The 18,578-nt window shown below is 47.5% G+C and overlaps 1 protein-coding gene across 1 annotated transcript in view; it reads right to left on the bottom strand.

The window, feature by feature from the left end:
• Window positions 1-17,713, bottom strand: part of LOC144741181 (uncharacterized) — a gene marked incomplete at its 3' end in the record, with an annotated part of 33,503 nt that extends 15,790 nt beyond the window's left edge. The window contains exons 1-4 of the mRNA XM_078623794.1: window positions 17,618-17,713; window positions 16,630-16,696; window positions 16,113-16,225; window positions 15,727-15,849 (exon numbers count right to left, since the gene is read on the bottom strand). Of these exons, the coding sequence (XP_078479920.1) occupies window positions 15,727-15,849; window positions 16,113-16,225; window positions 16,630-16,696; window positions 17,618-17,627 (313 nt within the window). The remainder of the gene's footprint in view (window positions 1-15,726; window positions 15,850-16,112; window positions 16,226-16,629; window positions 16,697-17,617) is intronic.
• Window positions 17,714-18,578: the final 865 nt, after the last annotated feature.

The following is an 18,578-nucleotide window of genomic DNA, read 5'->3' as shown; positions in this document are numbered from 1 at the left end:
GGATTCCCACCACCATCCATCCCAGAAGAATTCCCTCATCAAGACTCTATATCATAGAGCCCAATGCATCTCCGACCATGAACACATTTCCAGTGAACTCAAACACGTACGCCAAGCTCTTAAGGCTAATGGTTACTCCGACTACACAATCCGCAAAGCCATCACTCCAACCATCAAGAAGGATCCTGTTGAGGAGCCTTTCAAGACCATCACCTTACCCTACATTGCTGGGGTCACAAAAAAGATCTCCAAAATCCTGATTAAACACAAGATCCAGGTCCGATTCAACACAGTACATAAAATCCGTGATCTGGTACCGTCTGTAAAAGATGTGGTTCCAGACATACAGTACCCTGGCGTCTACAAACTAAGTTGCCTCTGTGGTAGCAGTTACATTGGGGAAACCAAACGACATGTCTCGGACCGCATCCGTGAACATAAAGCTGACCTGAAACACGGTAGGACAAACACCTCAGCCGTGGCAGATCACTGTTACAACTCAGTGGGCTCACATGACATTGACTTCTCCAAGACAGAGGTTCTCTGCAAGCCATCTGGCTATCATGAGAGATTCGTTCATGAGGCGATCCACATATACAAACACAGAGACAATTTTAACCGAGAAGATGGATTCTGGCTTAGCAATCATTGGAAGGACGTAATAAACCATTTCAATACACATTAGGGTAGGTAGAATAATACATAGTGTTATATTAAAATGTATTAGGTGGTTTATAGCAATACAGTATATAATTTAATGTTGGGTTTATCTATGGCAGTATATAGTACGGTATATGCTCGTGTGATGTAAGAGAATAAAGTTTAGATGGAAGCATATTATATAATTTTTACGACGTAGAATTGTAATGTATTACTTGCTGTTAGTAACTCAGCTTATTGTAGAGTATAGTAAGTATACTGATGGTGCTATGCAGTTTATACTTTAGTTTTTTATGTAGTTTATACTTTAGTTTTCTACGTAGTTGTTTAGTAACTGCAGCTACATATCATTAACATTCCTTTCCTTTGTTAATGCTACTCCCTGCACCCCCCCTTGGTGCTGCTGATCCTGCATAATGCATGGGCATAATATGACTTTGAAACCCCCCCGCCCACCTCCTACGCATTTTCCATGAATATGCTAAATTCCTCTTCATATGCACATTCTTTTTTTGTTAAGGCGCTATTCCACCTCCAACCCAGCTTATATATAAGCTCCTAGCTTGGTAGTGTCTCATTCTTCACCTGAAGACGGCTGCTTGCGTTGTAGCCGAAACGTCGTGAGAATTATTTTATTTTATTATGTTTTATTTTTATTATTTTATTACTTCCCTTCTACGTGACTTTACCGAAAGAACCAAGAAGATACTCTCACTGTGTCAGCACTCTCACTGTGCGTAAGCACTCTCACTGTGTGTCACTACTCACTCTGTGTCACCACTCACTCTGTGTCACTAATCTGTGTACAGACTCAGTGTCACTAATCACTCCGTGTGTCACTACCCACTCTGTGTCACTACTCTGTGTGTCACTAATCACTCTGTCAGTGCTTACTGTGTCAGTACTTACTGTGTGTCCATACACTCATGTCAATACTGTCACTGTCAGTCCCATCAGTATGTCAGTACAGTACTGTGTCAGCAATCGCAATGTGTCACTGTAAATACACTCACTGTGTGTCATTACTTGCACTGTCTCATTACTCACGTTGTGTCAGCACTCTCACTGTGTCACTAGTCACTCTGTGTCAGTACTGAGTGTGTCAGTACTCTAACTGCATACGAGTACTCACTGTGTGTTAGTACTCTCACTGTGTCAGTACTCTCACTGCGTGTCAGTACTCTCACTGCGTGTCAGTACTCTCATTGAGTGTCAGAACCCTCACTGACTGTCAGTAACCTCAGTGTCAGTACTCTCACTGTGTCAGTACTCTCACTGTGTGTCAGTACTCTCTCTGTGTGTCAGTACTCTCACTGTGTCAGTACTCTCACTGCATGTCAGTACTCTCACTGCGTGTCAGTACTCTCACTGTGTGTCAGCACTCTCACTTTGTCAGTACTGTCACTGTGTCAGTACTCTCACTGTGTGTCAGTACTCTCACTGTGTGTCAGATCTCTCACTGTGTGTCAGTACTCTCACTGCATTTCAGTACTCTCACTGTGTCAGCACTCTCACTGTGTGTCAGTACCCTGACTGTCAGTACTCACACTGTGTGTCAGTACTCTCACTGTGTCAGCACTCTCACTCTGTGTCAGCACTCTCACTTTGTCAGTACTCTCACTGCGTGTCAGTACTCTCACTGCGTGTCAGTACTCTCATTGAGTGTCAGTACCCTCACTGACTGTCAGTAACCTCAGTGTCAGTACTCTCACTGTGTCAGTACTCTCACTGTGTCAGTACTCTCACTGTGTCAGTACTCTCACTGCGTGTCAGTACTCTCACTGTGTGTCAGCACTCTCACTTTGTCAGTACTCTCACTGTGTCAGTACTCTCACTGCGTGTCAGTACTCTCACTGTGTCAGTACTCTCACTGTGTGTCAGTACCCTGACTGTCAGTACTCTCACTGTGTCAGTACTCTCACTGTGTGTCAGTACTCACACTGTGTGTCAGTACTCTCACTGTGCGTCAGCACTCTCACTGTGTGTCACTACTCACTCTGTGTCACCACTCACTCTGTGTCACTAATCTGTGTACAGACTCAGTGTCACTAATCACTCCGTGTGTCACTACCCACTCTGTGTCACTACTCTGTGTGTCACTAATAACTCTGTCAGTGCTTACTGTGTCAGTACTTACTGTGTGTCCATACACTCATGTCAATACTGTCACTGTCAGTCCCATCAGTATGTCAGTACAGTACTGTGTCAGCAATCGTAATGTGTCACTGTCAATACACTCACTGTGTGTCATCACTTGCACTGTCTCATTACTCACGTTGTGTCAGCACTCTCACTGTGTCACTAGTCACTCTGTGTCAGTACTTAGTGTGTCAGTACTCTAACTGCATACGAGTACTCACTGTGTGTTAGTACTCTCACTGTGTCAGTACTCTCACTGCGTGTCAGTACTCTCACTGCGTGTCAGTACTCTCATTGAGTGTCAGTACCCTCACTGACTGTCAGTAACCTCACTGTGTCAGTGCTCTCACTGTGTGTCAGTACTCTCACTGTATCAGTACTCTCACTGTGTGTCAGTACTCTATCTGTGTGTCAGTACTCTCACTGTGTGTCAGTACTCACACTGTGTCAGTACTCACTGTGTGTCAGTACTCACACTGTGTCAGCACTCTCACTGTGTCAGTACTCTCACTGTTCGTCAGTACTCTCTCTGTGTGTCAGTACTCTCACTGTGTCAGTACTCTCACTGCGTGTCAGTACTCTCACTGTATCAGCACTCTCACTGTGTGTCAGTACTCTCTCTGTGTGTCAGCACTCTCACTGTGTCAGTACTCTCACTGTGTGTCAGTACTGTCACTGCGTGTCAGTACTCTCACTGCGTGTCAGTACTCTCACTGTGTGTCAGTACCCTGACTGTCAGTACTCTCACTGTGTCAGTACTCACACTGTGTGTCAGTACTCTCACTGTGTGTCAGTACTCACACTGTGTGTCAGTACTCTCACTGTGCGTCACTACTCACTCTGTGTCACTACTCACTCTGTGTGTCACTACTCACTCTGTGTCACCACTCACTGTGTCACTAATCTGTGTACAGACTCAGTGTCACTAATCACTCCGTGTGTCACTACCCACTCTGTGTCACTACTCTGTGTGTCACTAATCACTCTGTCAGTGCTTACTGTGTCAGTACTTACTGTGTGTCCATACACTCATGTCAATACTGTCACTGTCAGTCCCATCAGTATGTCAGTACGGTACTGTGTCAGCAATCGCAATGTGTCACTGTCAATACACTCACTGTGTGTCATTACTTGCACTGTCTCATTACTCACGTTGTGTCAGCACTCTCACTGTGTCACTAGTCACTCTGTGTCAGTACTTAGTGTGTGAGTACTCTAACTGCATACGAGTACTCACTGTGTGTTAGTACTCTCACTGTGTCAGTACTCTAACTGCGTGTCAGTACTCTCACTGCGTGTCAGTACTCTCATTGAGTGTCAGTACCCTCACTGACTGTCAGTAACCTCACTGTGTCAGTGCTCTCACTGTGTGTCAGTACTCTCACTGTGTCAGTACTCTCACTGTGTGTCAGTACTCTATCTGTGTGTCAGTACTCTCACTGTGTGTCAGTACTCTCACTGTGTGTCAGTACTCACACTGTGTCAGTACTCTCACTGTCAGTACTCACACTGTGTCAGCACTCTCACTGTGTCAGTACTCTCACTGTGCGTCAGTACTCTCTCTGTGTGTCAGTACTCTCACTGTGTCAGTACTCTCACCGCGTGTCAGTACTCTCACTGTATCAGCACTCTCACTGTGTGTCAGTACTCTCACTGTGTGTCAGCACTCTCACTTTGTCAGTACTCTCACTGTGTGTCAGTACTCTCACTGTGTGTCAGTACTGTCACTGCGTGTCAGTACTCTCACTGTGTCAGTACTCTCACTGTGTGTCAGTACCCTGACTGTCAGTACTCTCACTGTGTCAGTACTCACACTGTGTGTCAGTACTCTCACTGTGTGTCAGTACTCTCACTGTGTGTCAGTACTCTCACTGTGTGTCAGTACTGTCACTGCGTGTCAGTACTCTCACTGTGTCAGTACTCTCACTGTGTCAGTACCCTGACTGTCAGTACTCTCACTGTGTCAGTACTCACACTGTGTGTCAGTGCTCTCACTGTGTGTCAGTGCTCTCACTGTGTGTCAGTGCTCTCACTGTGTGTCAGTGCTCTCACTGTGTGTCAGTACTCTCACTGTGTCAGCACTCTCACTGTGTCAGTACTCTCACTGTGTCACTACTCTCACTGCGTGTCAGTACTCTCACTGCGCGTCAGTACTCTCACTGTACGTCAGTACTCACTGTGTCAGTACTCAGTGTCAGCACTCTCACTGTGTCAGTACTCTCACTGTGTGTCAGTACTCACACTGTGTGTCAGTACTCTCACTGTGTCAGTACTCACTGTGGCAGTACTCTCACTGTGTCAGTGTTCTCACTGTCAGTACTCTCACTGTGTCAGTACTCTCACTGTGTGTCAGTACTCTCACTGTGTCAGTACTCTCACTGTGTGTCAGTACTCACATTGTGTGTCAGTACTCTCACTGTGTCAGTACTCTCACTGTGTCAGTACTCTCATTGTGTGTCAGTACTCTCACTGTGTGTCAGTACTCTCACTGTGTGTCAGTACTCTCACTCTGTGTCACCACTCACTCTGTGTCAGTAATCTGTGTACAGACTCAGTGTCACTAATCACTCCGTGTGTCACTACCCACTCTGTGTCACTACTCTGTGTGTCACTAATCACTCTGTCAGTGCTTACTGTGTCAGTATTACTGTGTGTCCATACACTCAAGTCAATACTGTCACTGTCAGTCCCATCAGTGTGTCAGTACAATACTGTGTCAGCAATCGCAATGTGTCACTGTCAATACACTCACTGTGTGTCATTACTTGCACTGTTTCATTACTCACGTTGTGTCAGCACTCTCACTGTGTCACTAGTCACTCTGTGTCAGTACTTAGTGTGTGAGTACTCTAACTGCATACGAGTACTCACTGTGTGTTAGTACTCTCACTGTGTCAGTACTCTCACGGTGTGTCAGTACTCTCACTGCGTGTCAGTACTCTCACTCCGTGTCAGTACTCATTGAGTGTCAGTACCCTCACTGACTGTCAGTAACCTCACTGTGTCAGTACTCTCACTGTGTCAGTACTCTCACTGTGTCAGTACTCTCTCTGTGTGTCAGTACTCTCACTGTGTCAGTACTCTCACCGCGTGTCAGTACTCTCACTGTATCAGCACTCTCACTGTGTGTCAGTACTCTCACTGTGTGTCAGTACTCTATCTGTGTGTCAGTACTCTCACTGTGTGTCAGTACTCACACTGTGTCAGTACTCTCACTGTGTGTCAGTACTCACACTGTGTCAGCACTCTCACTGTGTCAGTACTCTCACTGTTCGTCAGTACTCTCTCTGTGTGTCAGTACTCTCACTGTGTCAGTACTCTCACCGCGTGTCAGTACTCTCACTGTATCAGCACTCTCACTGTGTGTCAGTACTCTCACTGTGTGTCAGCACTCTCACTGTGTCAGTACTCTCACTGTGTGTCAGTACTGTCACTGCGTGTCAGTACTCTCACTGCGTGTCAGTACTCTCACTGTGTGTCAGTACCCTGACTGTCAGTACTCTCACTGTGTCAGTACTCACACTGTGTGTCAGTACTCTCACTGTGTCAGTACTCACACTGTGTGTCAGTACTCTCACTGTGTGTCAGTACTCACACTGTGTGTCAGTACTCTCACTGTGCGTCACTACTCACTCTGTGTCACTACTCACTCTGTGTGTCACTACTCACTCTGTGTCACCACTCACTGTGTCACTAATCTGTGTACAGACTCAGTGTCACTAATCACTCCGTGTGTCACTACCCACTCTGTGTCACTACTCTGTGTGTCACTAATCACTCTGTCAGTGCTTACTGTGTCAGTACTTACTGTGTGTCCATACACTCATGTCAATACTGTCACTGTCAGTCCCATCAGTATGTCAGTACGGTACTGTGTCAGCAATCGCAATGTGTCACTGTCAATACACTCACTGTGTGTCATTACTTGCACTGTCTCATTACTCACGTTGTGTCAGCACTCTCACTGTGTCACTAGTCACTCTGTGTCAGTACTTAGTGTGTCAGTACTCTAACTGCATACGAGTACTCACTGTGTGTTAGTACTCTCACTGTGTCAGTACTCTCACTGCGTGTCAGTACTCTCACTGCGTGTCAGTACTCTCATTGAGTGTCAGTACCCTCACTGACTGTCAGTAACCTCACTGTGTCAGTGCTCTCACTGTGTGTCAGTACTCTCACTGTGTCAGTACTCTCACTGTGTGTCAGTACTCTATCTGTGTGTCAGTACTCTCACTGTGTGTCAGTACTCTCACTGTGTGTCAGTACTCACACTGTGTCAGTACTCTCACTGTCAGTACTCACACTGTGTCAGCACTCTCACTGTGTCAGTACTCTCACTGTGCGTCAGTACTCTCTCTGTGTGTCAGTACTCTCACTGTGTCAGTACTCTCACCGCGTGTCAGTACTCTCACTGTATCAGCACTCTCACTGTGTGTCAGTACTCTCACTGTGTGTCAGCACTCTCACTTTGTCAGTACTCTCACTGTGTGTCAGTACTCTCACTGTGTGTCAGTACTGTCACTGCGTGTCAGTACTGTCACTGTGTCAGTACTCTCACTGTGTGTCAGTACCCTGACTGTCAGTACTCTCACTGTGTCAGTACTCACACTGTGTGTCAGTACTCTCACTGCGTGTCAGTACTCTCACTGCGTGTCAGTACTCTCATTGAGTGTCAGTACCCTCACTGACTGTCAGTAACCTCACTGTGTCAGTGCTCTCACTGTGTGTCAGTACTCTCACTGTATCAGCACTCTCACTGTGTGTCAGTGCTCTCACTGTGTGTCAGTACTCTATCTGTGTGTCAGTACTCTCACTGTGTGTCAGTACTCACACTGTGTCAGTACTCTCACTGTGTGTCAGTACTCTCACTGTGTGTCAGTACTCACACTGTGTCAGCACTCTCACTGTGTCAGTACTCTCACTGTTCGTCAGTACTCTCTCTGTGTGTCAGTACTCTCACTGTGTCAGTACTCTCACCGCGTGTCAGTACTCTCACTGTATCAGCACTCTCACTGTGTGTCAGTACTCTCACTGTGTGTCAGTACTCTCACTGTGTGTCAGCACTCTCACTGTGTCAGTACTCTCACTGTGTGTCAGTACTGTCACTGCGTGTCAGTACTCTCACTGCGTGTCAGTACTCTCACTGTGTGTCAGTACCCTGACTGTCAGTACTCTCACTGTGTCAGTACTCACACTGTGTGTCAGTACTCTCACTGTGTGTCAGTACTCACACTGTGTGTCAGTACTCTCACTGTGCGTCACTACTCACTCTGTGTCACTACTCACTCTGTGTGTCACTACTCACTCTGTGTCACCACTCACTGTGTCACTAATCTGTGTACAGACTCAGTGTCACTAATCACTCCGTGTGTCACTACCCACTCTGTGTCACTACTCTGTGTGTCACTAATCACTCTGTCAGTGCTTACTGTGTCAGTACTTACTGTGTGTCCATACACTCATGTCAATACTGTCACTGTCAGTCCCATCAGTATGTCAGTACGGTACTGTGTCAGCAATCGCAATGTGTCACTGTCAATACACTCACTGTGTGTCATTACTTGCACTGTCTCATTACTCACGTTGTGTCAGCACTCTCACTGTGTCACTAGTCACTCTGTGTCAGTACTTAGTGTGTGAGTACTCTAACTGCATACGAGTACTCACTGTGTTAGTACTCTCACTGTGTCAGTACTCTCACTGCGTGTCAGTACTCTCACTGCGTGTCAGTACTCTCATTGAGTGTCAGTACCCTCACTGACTGTCAGTAACCTCACTGTGTCAGTGCTCTCACTGTGTGTCAGTACTCTCACTGTGTCAGTACTCTCACTGTGTGTCAGTACTCTATCTGTGTGTCAGTACTCTCACTGTGTGTCAGTACTCTCACTGTGTGTCAGTACTCACACTGTGTCAGTACTCTCACTGTCAGTACTCACACTGTGTCAGCACTCTCACTGTGTCAGTACTCTCACTGTGCGTCAGTACTCTCTCTGTGTGTCAGTACTCTCACTGTGTCAGTACTCTCACCGCGTGTCAGTACTCTCACTGTATCAGCACTCTCACTGTGTGTCAGTACTCTCACTGTGTGTCAGCACTCTCACTTTGTCAGTACTCTCACTGTGTGTCAGTACTCTCACTGTGTGTCAGTACTGTCACTGCGTGTCAGTACTCTCACTGTGTCAGTACTCTCACTGTGTGTCAGTACCCTGACTGTCAGTACTCTCACTGTGTCAGTACTCACACTGTGTGTCAGTACTCTCACTGTGTGTCAGTACTCTCACTGTGTGTCAGTACTCTCACTGTGTGTCAGTACTGTCACTGCGTGTCAGTACTCTCACTGTGTCAGTACTCTCACTGTGTGTCAGTACCCTGACTGTCAGTACTCTCACTGTGTCAGTACTCACACTGTGTGTCAGTGCTCTCACTGTGTGTCAGTGCTCTCACTGTGTGTCAGTGCTCTCACTGTGTGTCAGTGCTCTCACTGTGTGTCAGTACTCTCACTGTGTCAGCACTCTCACTGTGTCAGTACTCTCACTGTGTCACTACTCTCACTGCGTGTCAGTACTCTCACTGCGCGTCAGTACTCTCACTGTACGTCAGTACTCACTGTGTCAGTACTCAGTGTCAGCACTCTCACTGTGTCAGTACTCTCACTGTGTGTCAGTACTCACACTGTGTGTCAGTACTCTCACTGTGTCAGTACTCACTGTGGCAGTACTCTCACTGTGTCAGTGTTCTCACTGTCAGTACTCTCACTGTGTCAGTACTCTCACTGTGTGTCAGTACTCTCACTGTGTCAGTACTCTCACTGTGTGTCAGTACTCACATTGTGTGTCAGTACTCTCACTGTGTCAGTACTCTCACTGTGTGTCAGTACTCTCACTGTGTGTCAGTACTCTCACTCTGTGTCACTACTCACTCTGTGTCACCACTCACTCTGTGTCAGTAATCTGTGTACAGACTCAGTGTCACTAATCACTCCGTGTGTCACTACCCACTCTGTGTCACTACTCTGTGTGTCACTAATCACTCTGTCAGTGCTTACTGTGTCAGTATTACTGTGTGTCCATACACTCAAGTCAATACTGTCACTGTCAGTCCCATCAGTGTGTCAGTACAATACTGTGTCAGCAATCGCAATGTGTCACTGTCAATACACTCACTGTGTGTCATTACTTGCACTGTTTCATTACTCACGTTGTGTCAGCACTCTCACTGTGTCACTAGTCACTCTGTGTCAGTACTTAGTGTGTGAGTACTCTAACTGCATACGAGTACTCACTGTGTGTTAGTACTCACTGTGTCAGTACTCTCACGGTGTGTCAGTACTCTCACTGCGTGTCAGTACTCTCACTGCGTGTCAGTACTCATTGAGTGTCAGTACCCTCACTGACTGTCAGTAACCTCACTGTGTCAGTACTCTCACTGTGTCAGTACTCTCACTGTGTCAGTACTCTCTCTGTGTGTCAGTACTCTCACTGTGTCAGTACTCTCACCGCGTGTCAGTACTCTCACTGTATCAGCACTCTCACTGTGTGTCAGTACTCTCACTGTGTGTCAGTACTCTATCTGTGTGTCAGTACTCTCACTGTGTGTCAGTACTCACACTGTGTCAGTACTCTCACTGTGTGTCAGTACTCACACTGTGTCAGCACTCTCACTGTGTCAGTACTCTCACTGTTCGTCAGTACTCTCTCTGTGTGTCAGTACTCTCACTGTGTCAGTACTCTCACCGCGTGTCAGTACTCTCACTGTATCAGCACTCTCACTGTGTGTCAGTACTCTCACTTTGTGTCAGCACTCTCACTGTGTCAGTACTCTCACTGTGTGTCAGTACTGTCACTGCGTGTCAGTACTCTCACTGCGTGTCAGTACTCTCACTGTGTGTCAGTACCCTGACTGTCAGTACTCTCACTGTGTCAGTACTCACACTGTGTGTCAGTACTCTCACTGTGTCAGTACTCACACTGTGTGTCAGTACTCTCACTGTGTGTCAGTACTCACACTGTGTGTCAGTACTCTCACTGTGCGTCACTACTCACTCTGTGTCACTACTCACTCTGTGTGTCACTACTCACTCTGTGTCACCACTCACTGTCACTAATCTGTGTACAGACTCAGTGTCACTAATCACTCCGTGTGTCACTACCCACTCTGTGTCACTACTCTGTGTGTCACTAATCACTCTGTCAGTGCTTACTGTGTCAGTACTTACTGTGTGTCCATACACTCATGTCAATACTGTCACTGTCAGTCCCATCAGTATGTCAGTACGGTACTGTGTCAGCAATCGCAATGTGTCACTGTCAATACACATACTGTGTGTCATTACTTGCACTGTCTCATTACTCACGTTGTGTCAGCACTCTCACTGTGTCACTAGTCACTCTGTGTCAGTACTTAGTGTGTCAGTACTCTAACTGCATACGAGTACTCACTGTGTGTTAGTACTCTCACTGTGTCAGTACTCTCACTGCGTGTCAGTACTCTCACTGCGTGTCAGTACTCTCATTGAGTGTCAGTACCCTCACTGACTGTCAGTAACCTCACTGTGTCAGTGCTCTCACTGTGTGTCAGTACTCTCACTGTGTCAGTACTCTCACTGTGTGTCAGTACTCTATCTGTGTGTCAGTACTCTCACTGTGTGTCAGTACTCTCACTGTGTGTCAGTACTCACACTGTGTCAGTACTCTCACTGTCAGTACTCACACTGTGTCAGCACTCTCACTGTGTCAGTACTCTCACTGTGCGTCAGTACTCTCTCTGTGTGTCAGTACTCTCACTGTGTCAGTACTCTCACCGCGTGTCAGTACTCTCACTGTATCAGCACTCTCACTGTGTGTCAGTACTCTCACTGTGTGTCAGCACTCTCACTTTGTCAGTACTCTCACTGTGTGTCAGTACTCTCACTGTGTGTCAGTACTGTCACTGCGTGTCAGTACTGTCACTGTGTCAGTACTCTCACTGTGTGTCAGTACCCTGACTGTCAGTACTCTCACTGTGTCAGTACTCACACTGTGTGTCAGTACTCTCACTGTGTGTCAGTACTCTCACTGTGTGTCAGTACTCTCACTGTGTGTCAGTACTGTCACTGCGTGTCAGTACTCTCACTGTGTCAGTACTCTCACTGTGTGTCAGTACCCTGACTGTCAGTACTCTCACTGTGTCAGTACTCACACTGTGTGTCAGTGCTCTCACTGTGTGTCAGTGCTCTCACTGTGTGTCAGTACTCTCACTGTGTCAGCACTCTCACTGTGTCAGTACTCTCACTGTGTCACTACTCTCACTGCGTGTCAGTACTCTCACTGCGCGTCAGTACTCTCACTGTACGTCAGTACTCACTGTGTCAGTACTCAGTGTCAGCACTCTCACTGTGTCAGTACTCTCACTGTGTGTCAGTACTCACACTGTGTGTCAGTACTCTCACTGTGTCAGTACTCACTGTGGCAGTACTCTCACTGTGTCAGTGTTCTCACTGTCAGTACTCTCACTGTGTCAGTACTCTCACTGTGTGTCAGTACTCTCACTGTGTCAGTACTCTCACTGTGTGTCAGTACTCACATTGTGTGTCAGTACTCTCACTGTGTCAGTACTCTCACTGTGTGTCAGTACTCTCACTGTGTGTCAGTACTCTCACTCTGTGTCACTACTCACTCTGTGTCAGTAATCTGTGTACAGACTCAGTGTCACTAATCACTCCGTGTGTCACTACCCACTCTGTGTCACTACTCTGTGTGTCACTAATCACTCTGTCAGTGCTTACTGTGTCAGTATTACTGTGTGTCCATACACTCATGTCAATACTGTCACTGTCAGTCCCATCAGTGTGTCAGTACAATACTGTGTCAGCAATCGCAATGTGTCACTGTCAATACACTCACTGTGTGTCATTACTTGCACTGTTTCATTACTCACGTTGTGTCAGCACTCTCACTGTGTCACTAGTCACTCTGTGTCAGTACTTAGTGTGTGAGTACTCTAACTGCATACGAGTACTCACTGTGTGTTAGTACTCTCACTGTGTCAGTACTCTCACGGTGTGTCAGTACTCTCACTGCGTGTCAGTACTCTCACTGCGTGTCAGTACTCATTGAGTGTCAGTACCCTCACTGACTGTCAGTAACCTCACTGTGTCAGTACTCTCACTGTGTCAGTACTCTCACTGTGTCAGTACTCTCTCTGTGTGTCAGTACTCTCACTGTGTCAGTACTCTCACTGTGTCAGTACTCTCACCGCGTGTCAGTACTCTCACTGTATCAGCACTTTCACTGTGTCAGTACTCTCACTGTGTCAGCACTCTCACTTTGTCAGTACTCTCACTGTGTGTCAGTACTCTCACTGTGTGTCAGTACTGTCACTGCGTGTCAGTACTCTCACTGTGTCAGTACTCTCACTGTGTGTCAGTACCCTGACTGTCAGTACTCTCACTGTGTCAGTACTCACACTGTGTGTCAGTACTCTCACTGTGTGTCAGTACTCACACTGTGTGTCAGTACTCTCACTGTGTGTCAGTACTCTCACTGTGTGTCAGTACTCTCACTGTGCGTCACTACTCACTTTGTGTGTCACTACTCACTCTGTGTCACCACTCACTCTGTGTCACTAATCTGTGTACAGACTCAGTGTCACTAATCACTCCGTGTGTCACTACCCACTCTGTGTCACTACTCTGTGTGTCACTAATCACTCTGTCAGTGCTTACTGTGTCAGTACTTACTGTGTGTCCATACACTCATGTCAATACTGTCACTGTCAGTCCCATCAGTATGTCAGTACAGTACTGTGTCAGAAATCGCAATGTGTCACTGTCAATACACTCACTGTGTGTCATTACTTGCACTGTCTCATTACTCACGTTGTGTCAGCACTCTCACTGTGTCACTAGTCACTATGTGTCAGTACTTAGTGTGTCAGTACTCTAACTGCATATGAGTACTCACTGTGTGTTAGTACTCTCACTGTGTGTCATTACCCTCACTGCGTGACAGCACTCTCACTGTGACAGTACTCTCACTGTGCGTCAGTACTCTCACTGTGCGTCAGTACTCTCACTGTGTGTCAGCACTCTCACTGTGTCAGTACTCTCACTGTGTGTCAGTACTCTCACTGTGTGTCAGTACTCTCACTGTGTGTCAGTACGCTCACAGTGTGTCAGTACTCTCACTGTGCGTCAGTACTCTCACTGTGTGTCAGTACTCTCACTGTGTGTCAGTACTATCACAGTGTGTCAGTACTCTCACTGTGTGTCAGTACTCTCACTGTGTCAGTACTCACTGTGGCAGTACTCTCACTGTGCGTCAGTATTCTCATTGCGTGTCAGTACTCTCACTGTGTGTCAGTACTCTCACTGTCAGTACTCTCACTGTGTCAGTACACTCACTGTGTGTCAGTACACTCACTGTGTGTCAGTGCTCTCACTGTGTGTCAGTGCTCTCACTGTGTGTCAGCACTCTCACTGTCAGTACTCTCACTGTGTCAGTACTCTCACTGTGCGTCAGTATTCTCATTGCGTGTCAGTACTCTCACTGTGGCAGTACTCTCACTGTGTCAGTGTTCTCACTGTCAGTACTCTCACTGTGTCAGTACTCTCACTGTGTGTCAGTACTCTCACTGTGTGTCAGTACTCACATTGTGTGTCAGTACTCTCACTGTGTCAGTACTCTCACTGTGTGTCAGTACTCTCACTCTGTGTCACTACTCACTCTGTGTCACCACTCACTCTGTGTCAGTAATCTGTGTACAGACTCAGTGTCACTAATCACTCCGTGTGTCACTACCCACTCTGTGTCACTACTCTGTGTGTCACTAATCACTCTGTCAGTGCTTACTGTGTCAGTATTACTGTGTGTCCATACACTCATGTCAATACTGTCACTGTCAGTCCCATCAGTGTGTCAGTACAATACTGTGTCAGCAATCGCAATGTGTCACTGTCAATACACTCACTGTGTGTCATTACTTGCACTGTTTCATTACTCACGTTGTGTCAGCACTCTCACTGTGTCACTAGTCACTCTGTGTCAGTACTTAGTGTGTGAGTACTCTAACTGCATACGAGTACTCACTGTGTGTTAGTACTCTCACTGTGTCAGTACTCTAACTGCGTGTCAGTACTCTCACTGCGTGTCAGTACTCATTGAGTGTCAGTACCCTCACTGACTGTCAGTAACCTCACTGTGTCAGTACTCTCACTGTGTCAGTACTCTCACTGTGTCAGTACTCTCTCTGTGTGTCACTACTCACTCTGTGTGTCACTACTCACTCTGTGTCACCACTCACTCTGTGTCACTAATCTGTGTACAGACTCAGTGTCACTAATCACTCCGTGTGTCACTACCCACTCTGTGTCACTACTCTGTGTGTCACTAATCACTCTGTCAGTGCTTACTGTGTCAGTACTTACTGTGTGTCCATACACTCATGTCAATACTGTCACTGTCAGTCCCATCAGTATGTCAGTACAGTACTGTGTCAGCAATCTCAATGTGTCACTGTCAATACACTCACTGTGTGTCATTACTTGCACTGTCTCATTACTCAGGTTGTGTCAGCACTCTCACTGTGTCACTAGTCACTCTGTGTCAGTACTTAGTGTTAGTACTGTAACTGCATATGAGTACTCACTGTGTGTCAGTACTCTCACTGTGTGTCAGTACTCACTGTCAGTACTCTCACTGGGTGTCAATACTCTCACTGTGTGTCAATACACTCACTGTGTGTTAGTACTCTCACTGTGTCAATATTCTCACTGTGTGTTAGTACTCTCACTGTGTCAGTACTCTCACTGTGTGTTAGTACTATCAGTGTGTCAGTACTCTCACTGGGTGTCAATACTGACACTTCTTGTCAGTATTCACACTGTGTGTCAGCACTGCGGCTCAGAGGGTGATGGTTCACGGGAATCCCTGGTGAGGGTACGGTACTCACTCAGTTCAGGAGTGGAAACATAATCCACCAGATTCTTAGAGCTCCACTCCATGGGTCTCTGTAGAAAGTCCGGGACGTTGGAGGCATCCGGTGATAGGGACGTCAGCATCTTCATGTAGAGCTCTGAGAGATGATGAGTCATCAAATAACAATCCGACTTTATAGACAGTGGGGAGAGGCATGGACACTGCAGGGCGAGTGGGGAGAGGCAGTGACACTGCAGGGCGAATGCAGGGTGACAAATATATCTCCAAGTTCTTGGTGCTGAGGTGTTAGGATCAAACATACTTTTCAAAACTAGAGGCTTTTGGAGAGAGAGGTCACAGGTAGATGCAGAATTTATAATTCGATGATCAACGTGCCGTGCAGTGAGGAGCAGCACCCACCTGCACCCCCCTCCTTGTGGAAGGTTATTGCTAGGGCGAGTCGCTCCTCCTGGTTGTATTCATCACGTATGGCATCTATCCTCTGCAAGGTTGGGACAGTGGACTTGTCAAACCTGGAAATGCATGGGTGCAGTTGAATATTATAACGACTTTGATGTTGAAGACAACGGAATGCTGATATACACATGGAATCATACATAAACGCAATTACTGTAGATGAAGCATATGCATGTGTTTATACCAGTGAGCTTGGATATGTGAATGGTCTTGTATATCTTATTGCAAAACCTTGATATCGTCTCTATTATAAAAGCACCTTCCCTGCTTCTTTTCCCCATGACTCAATGTCCCCTCCATCGGCCTTCTCACTGAGAGTTTGCAAGGTGCGTCTCTGCGATCGTGAAGCAATTTGTGATTACAGTACTCCGTAACCACTGAATCGAGATAACATTACTTCTTCTACTTGATAGAAACGAAGTAGAGAACCCCATTGTGGGTGAGGAGACGTCCCTCTTACCTAGAGAGCTTCTTCAGGTCGTCCAGTAGAATCCGCACCTGCTCCGTCTTCTTCTTGAATCTCTCATCTGTCACAGCAGCAGCACAACCCAGATTACTGGGGTCACACTCGAGTCCAGTGACTCAAGTCTACTGGCTTCCAGCAGCATGGAATAGCTTTACCCTCAACTGGGTGCCTTGAGACCATTGTGGAAATTCTACATTCCTATTGCAGATGCTAGTCACTCGAGTGCAGTGGCTGCACCCTCCCCACGGCTCCCGGTGGTGCCACCGGCACGCATCGCGCCGGGACGCGGGAGTCGCAGGAGAGCGGCGCGAGCGCAACCCCCCTGAGCCTGCAAGCAGCGCGCCCCGCACAGAGGGGGAGAGAACTCCACCCACAGCGGGCCGCGTGGCGCTGCTCTGGAGGCCCCGCGAGTGCCACACCGAGCCATGCGCCGAGGGAGCTGTGAGGGGCGCTCAGCATCTGCCACGCCGCCCGGCAATGCCTGGGGATGAAGACTCAGCGTGCGTGTGGTTCCCACGGTCACAGACGCGTCACGCAGGGTCCTGCACGCATTCTAGTGAGCAGTGGCTCAAACATATGTGCATATTAGGCTTAACTAAATATTATTTCTAAATGATCTGAGACTAATAATGTGATGTTATTGATAGTTACATAAGTGAACTCGTAGCTCCTTCTATGGAAGACCATGTCTGTTTCAGGGTGTGCACCTTAGGGCCGTGCGTGTACACAGGGCCATGCACACAAAGAGAGAGGCCACGTATCAAAAGGGCTGTGTGTGGAGGCCACGTGAGCCCAGGGCTGTGTGCTCAGGCCATGCGTGTTCACAGGGCCGTGCACACGCAGTTTGTAGGTTCACACGCTGCGTATAGAGGGTAGAGGCACGTGGCTGTGGTGAGGAGGCTGAGCCCCGTGAACATGTGACCCATGACCCAGGTGCTGAGGTCAGGGCTCGTGTGGCCCCAGGTCCTGGCTCCTGACGAACCTGTCGCCATGGCTCCACGTGCTCAGCTCAAAACGTAACCGTCAGCAGTGGAACCGCTACCTCCTCACAGCGCTGTGGGAACAGAGAGAGCAAACTCAGTGAGTGGGGAGAGCTGTAAGAAAGAGACAGAGCATGATAATGTCCTCATAACTGTGGTAATTAAAGTCACTGTGAGGAGTTGTAATCATCGCAGGGAGTTGTGGGTCATGATCCTCCACAATGGCGCATCATGAGTTTCGTGAAGTTTCTTGGCAACACGAATGATCAACAAATCACAGAGTGCTTGGATACCAGTGATGAGTGTGTCAGCAGTGACAGCTGTTACCTGTTACTCATTGTCAGGTTTATGCACAATCCACATCAGCTGTGAATCACAACAAAATAAACAGGTGGAGCTGTGGCATAGCGGTTAACACGGTGCGATGTAAACCTTGCGACCTGCGTTTGATTTCTCGCCACGGCCAACATCAGTGGTGATAACTGAACCAGTCCTGGACCTACACACACCCGACACCCTCTCCCCCACTTCACCAATTCCCACTGACCAGCGTGGTGAAGTATGGCCAAACATCCCTCTTGATCCGACATGGCATGGGAAGGCCTTCACCCAGCAGTAGCTTGCAAAGGGAAGTAATTTTTTATTTAAGTTCATGAATCCAGCACGAGGTTTAGTGGTAGAAGTGAGAGAACATCTCACCCATCAACCACTGGGCTCACCAGGACTACTTTAGACAAAGCCAGTCCTGCCAGGGTTCGCCTCCACTGAGTCCCATCAGCAGGGTGTGGCCAGTAAACAAACGCCACTGAGGAACCTGATGGAGAGACATCCAGCATCACCGTGGGGCTGCAGCGGCTGTGGCCGTGCTCTGTCCTGGCGAAAACGGGTGATGATGCGACTGAAGCAGTTAGCCCGTGCAAAGTTTGTTTACTCACTCAGCTAAACCCTGGCCCGGGTTCACCT

Source organism: Lampetra planeri, unplaced genomic scaffold (assembly GCF_965212315.1).
Source record: "Lampetra planeri unplaced genomic scaffold, kcLamPlan1.2.h2 scaffold_455, whole genome shotgun sequence".
Lineage (NCBI taxonomy): Eukaryota > Metazoa > Chordata > Hyperoartia > Petromyzontiformes > Petromyzontidae > Lampetra > Lampetra planeri.
The sequence above is the reverse complement of the archived record's forward strand: the minus strand, read 5'-3'. Positions and strand labels throughout refer to the sequence as shown.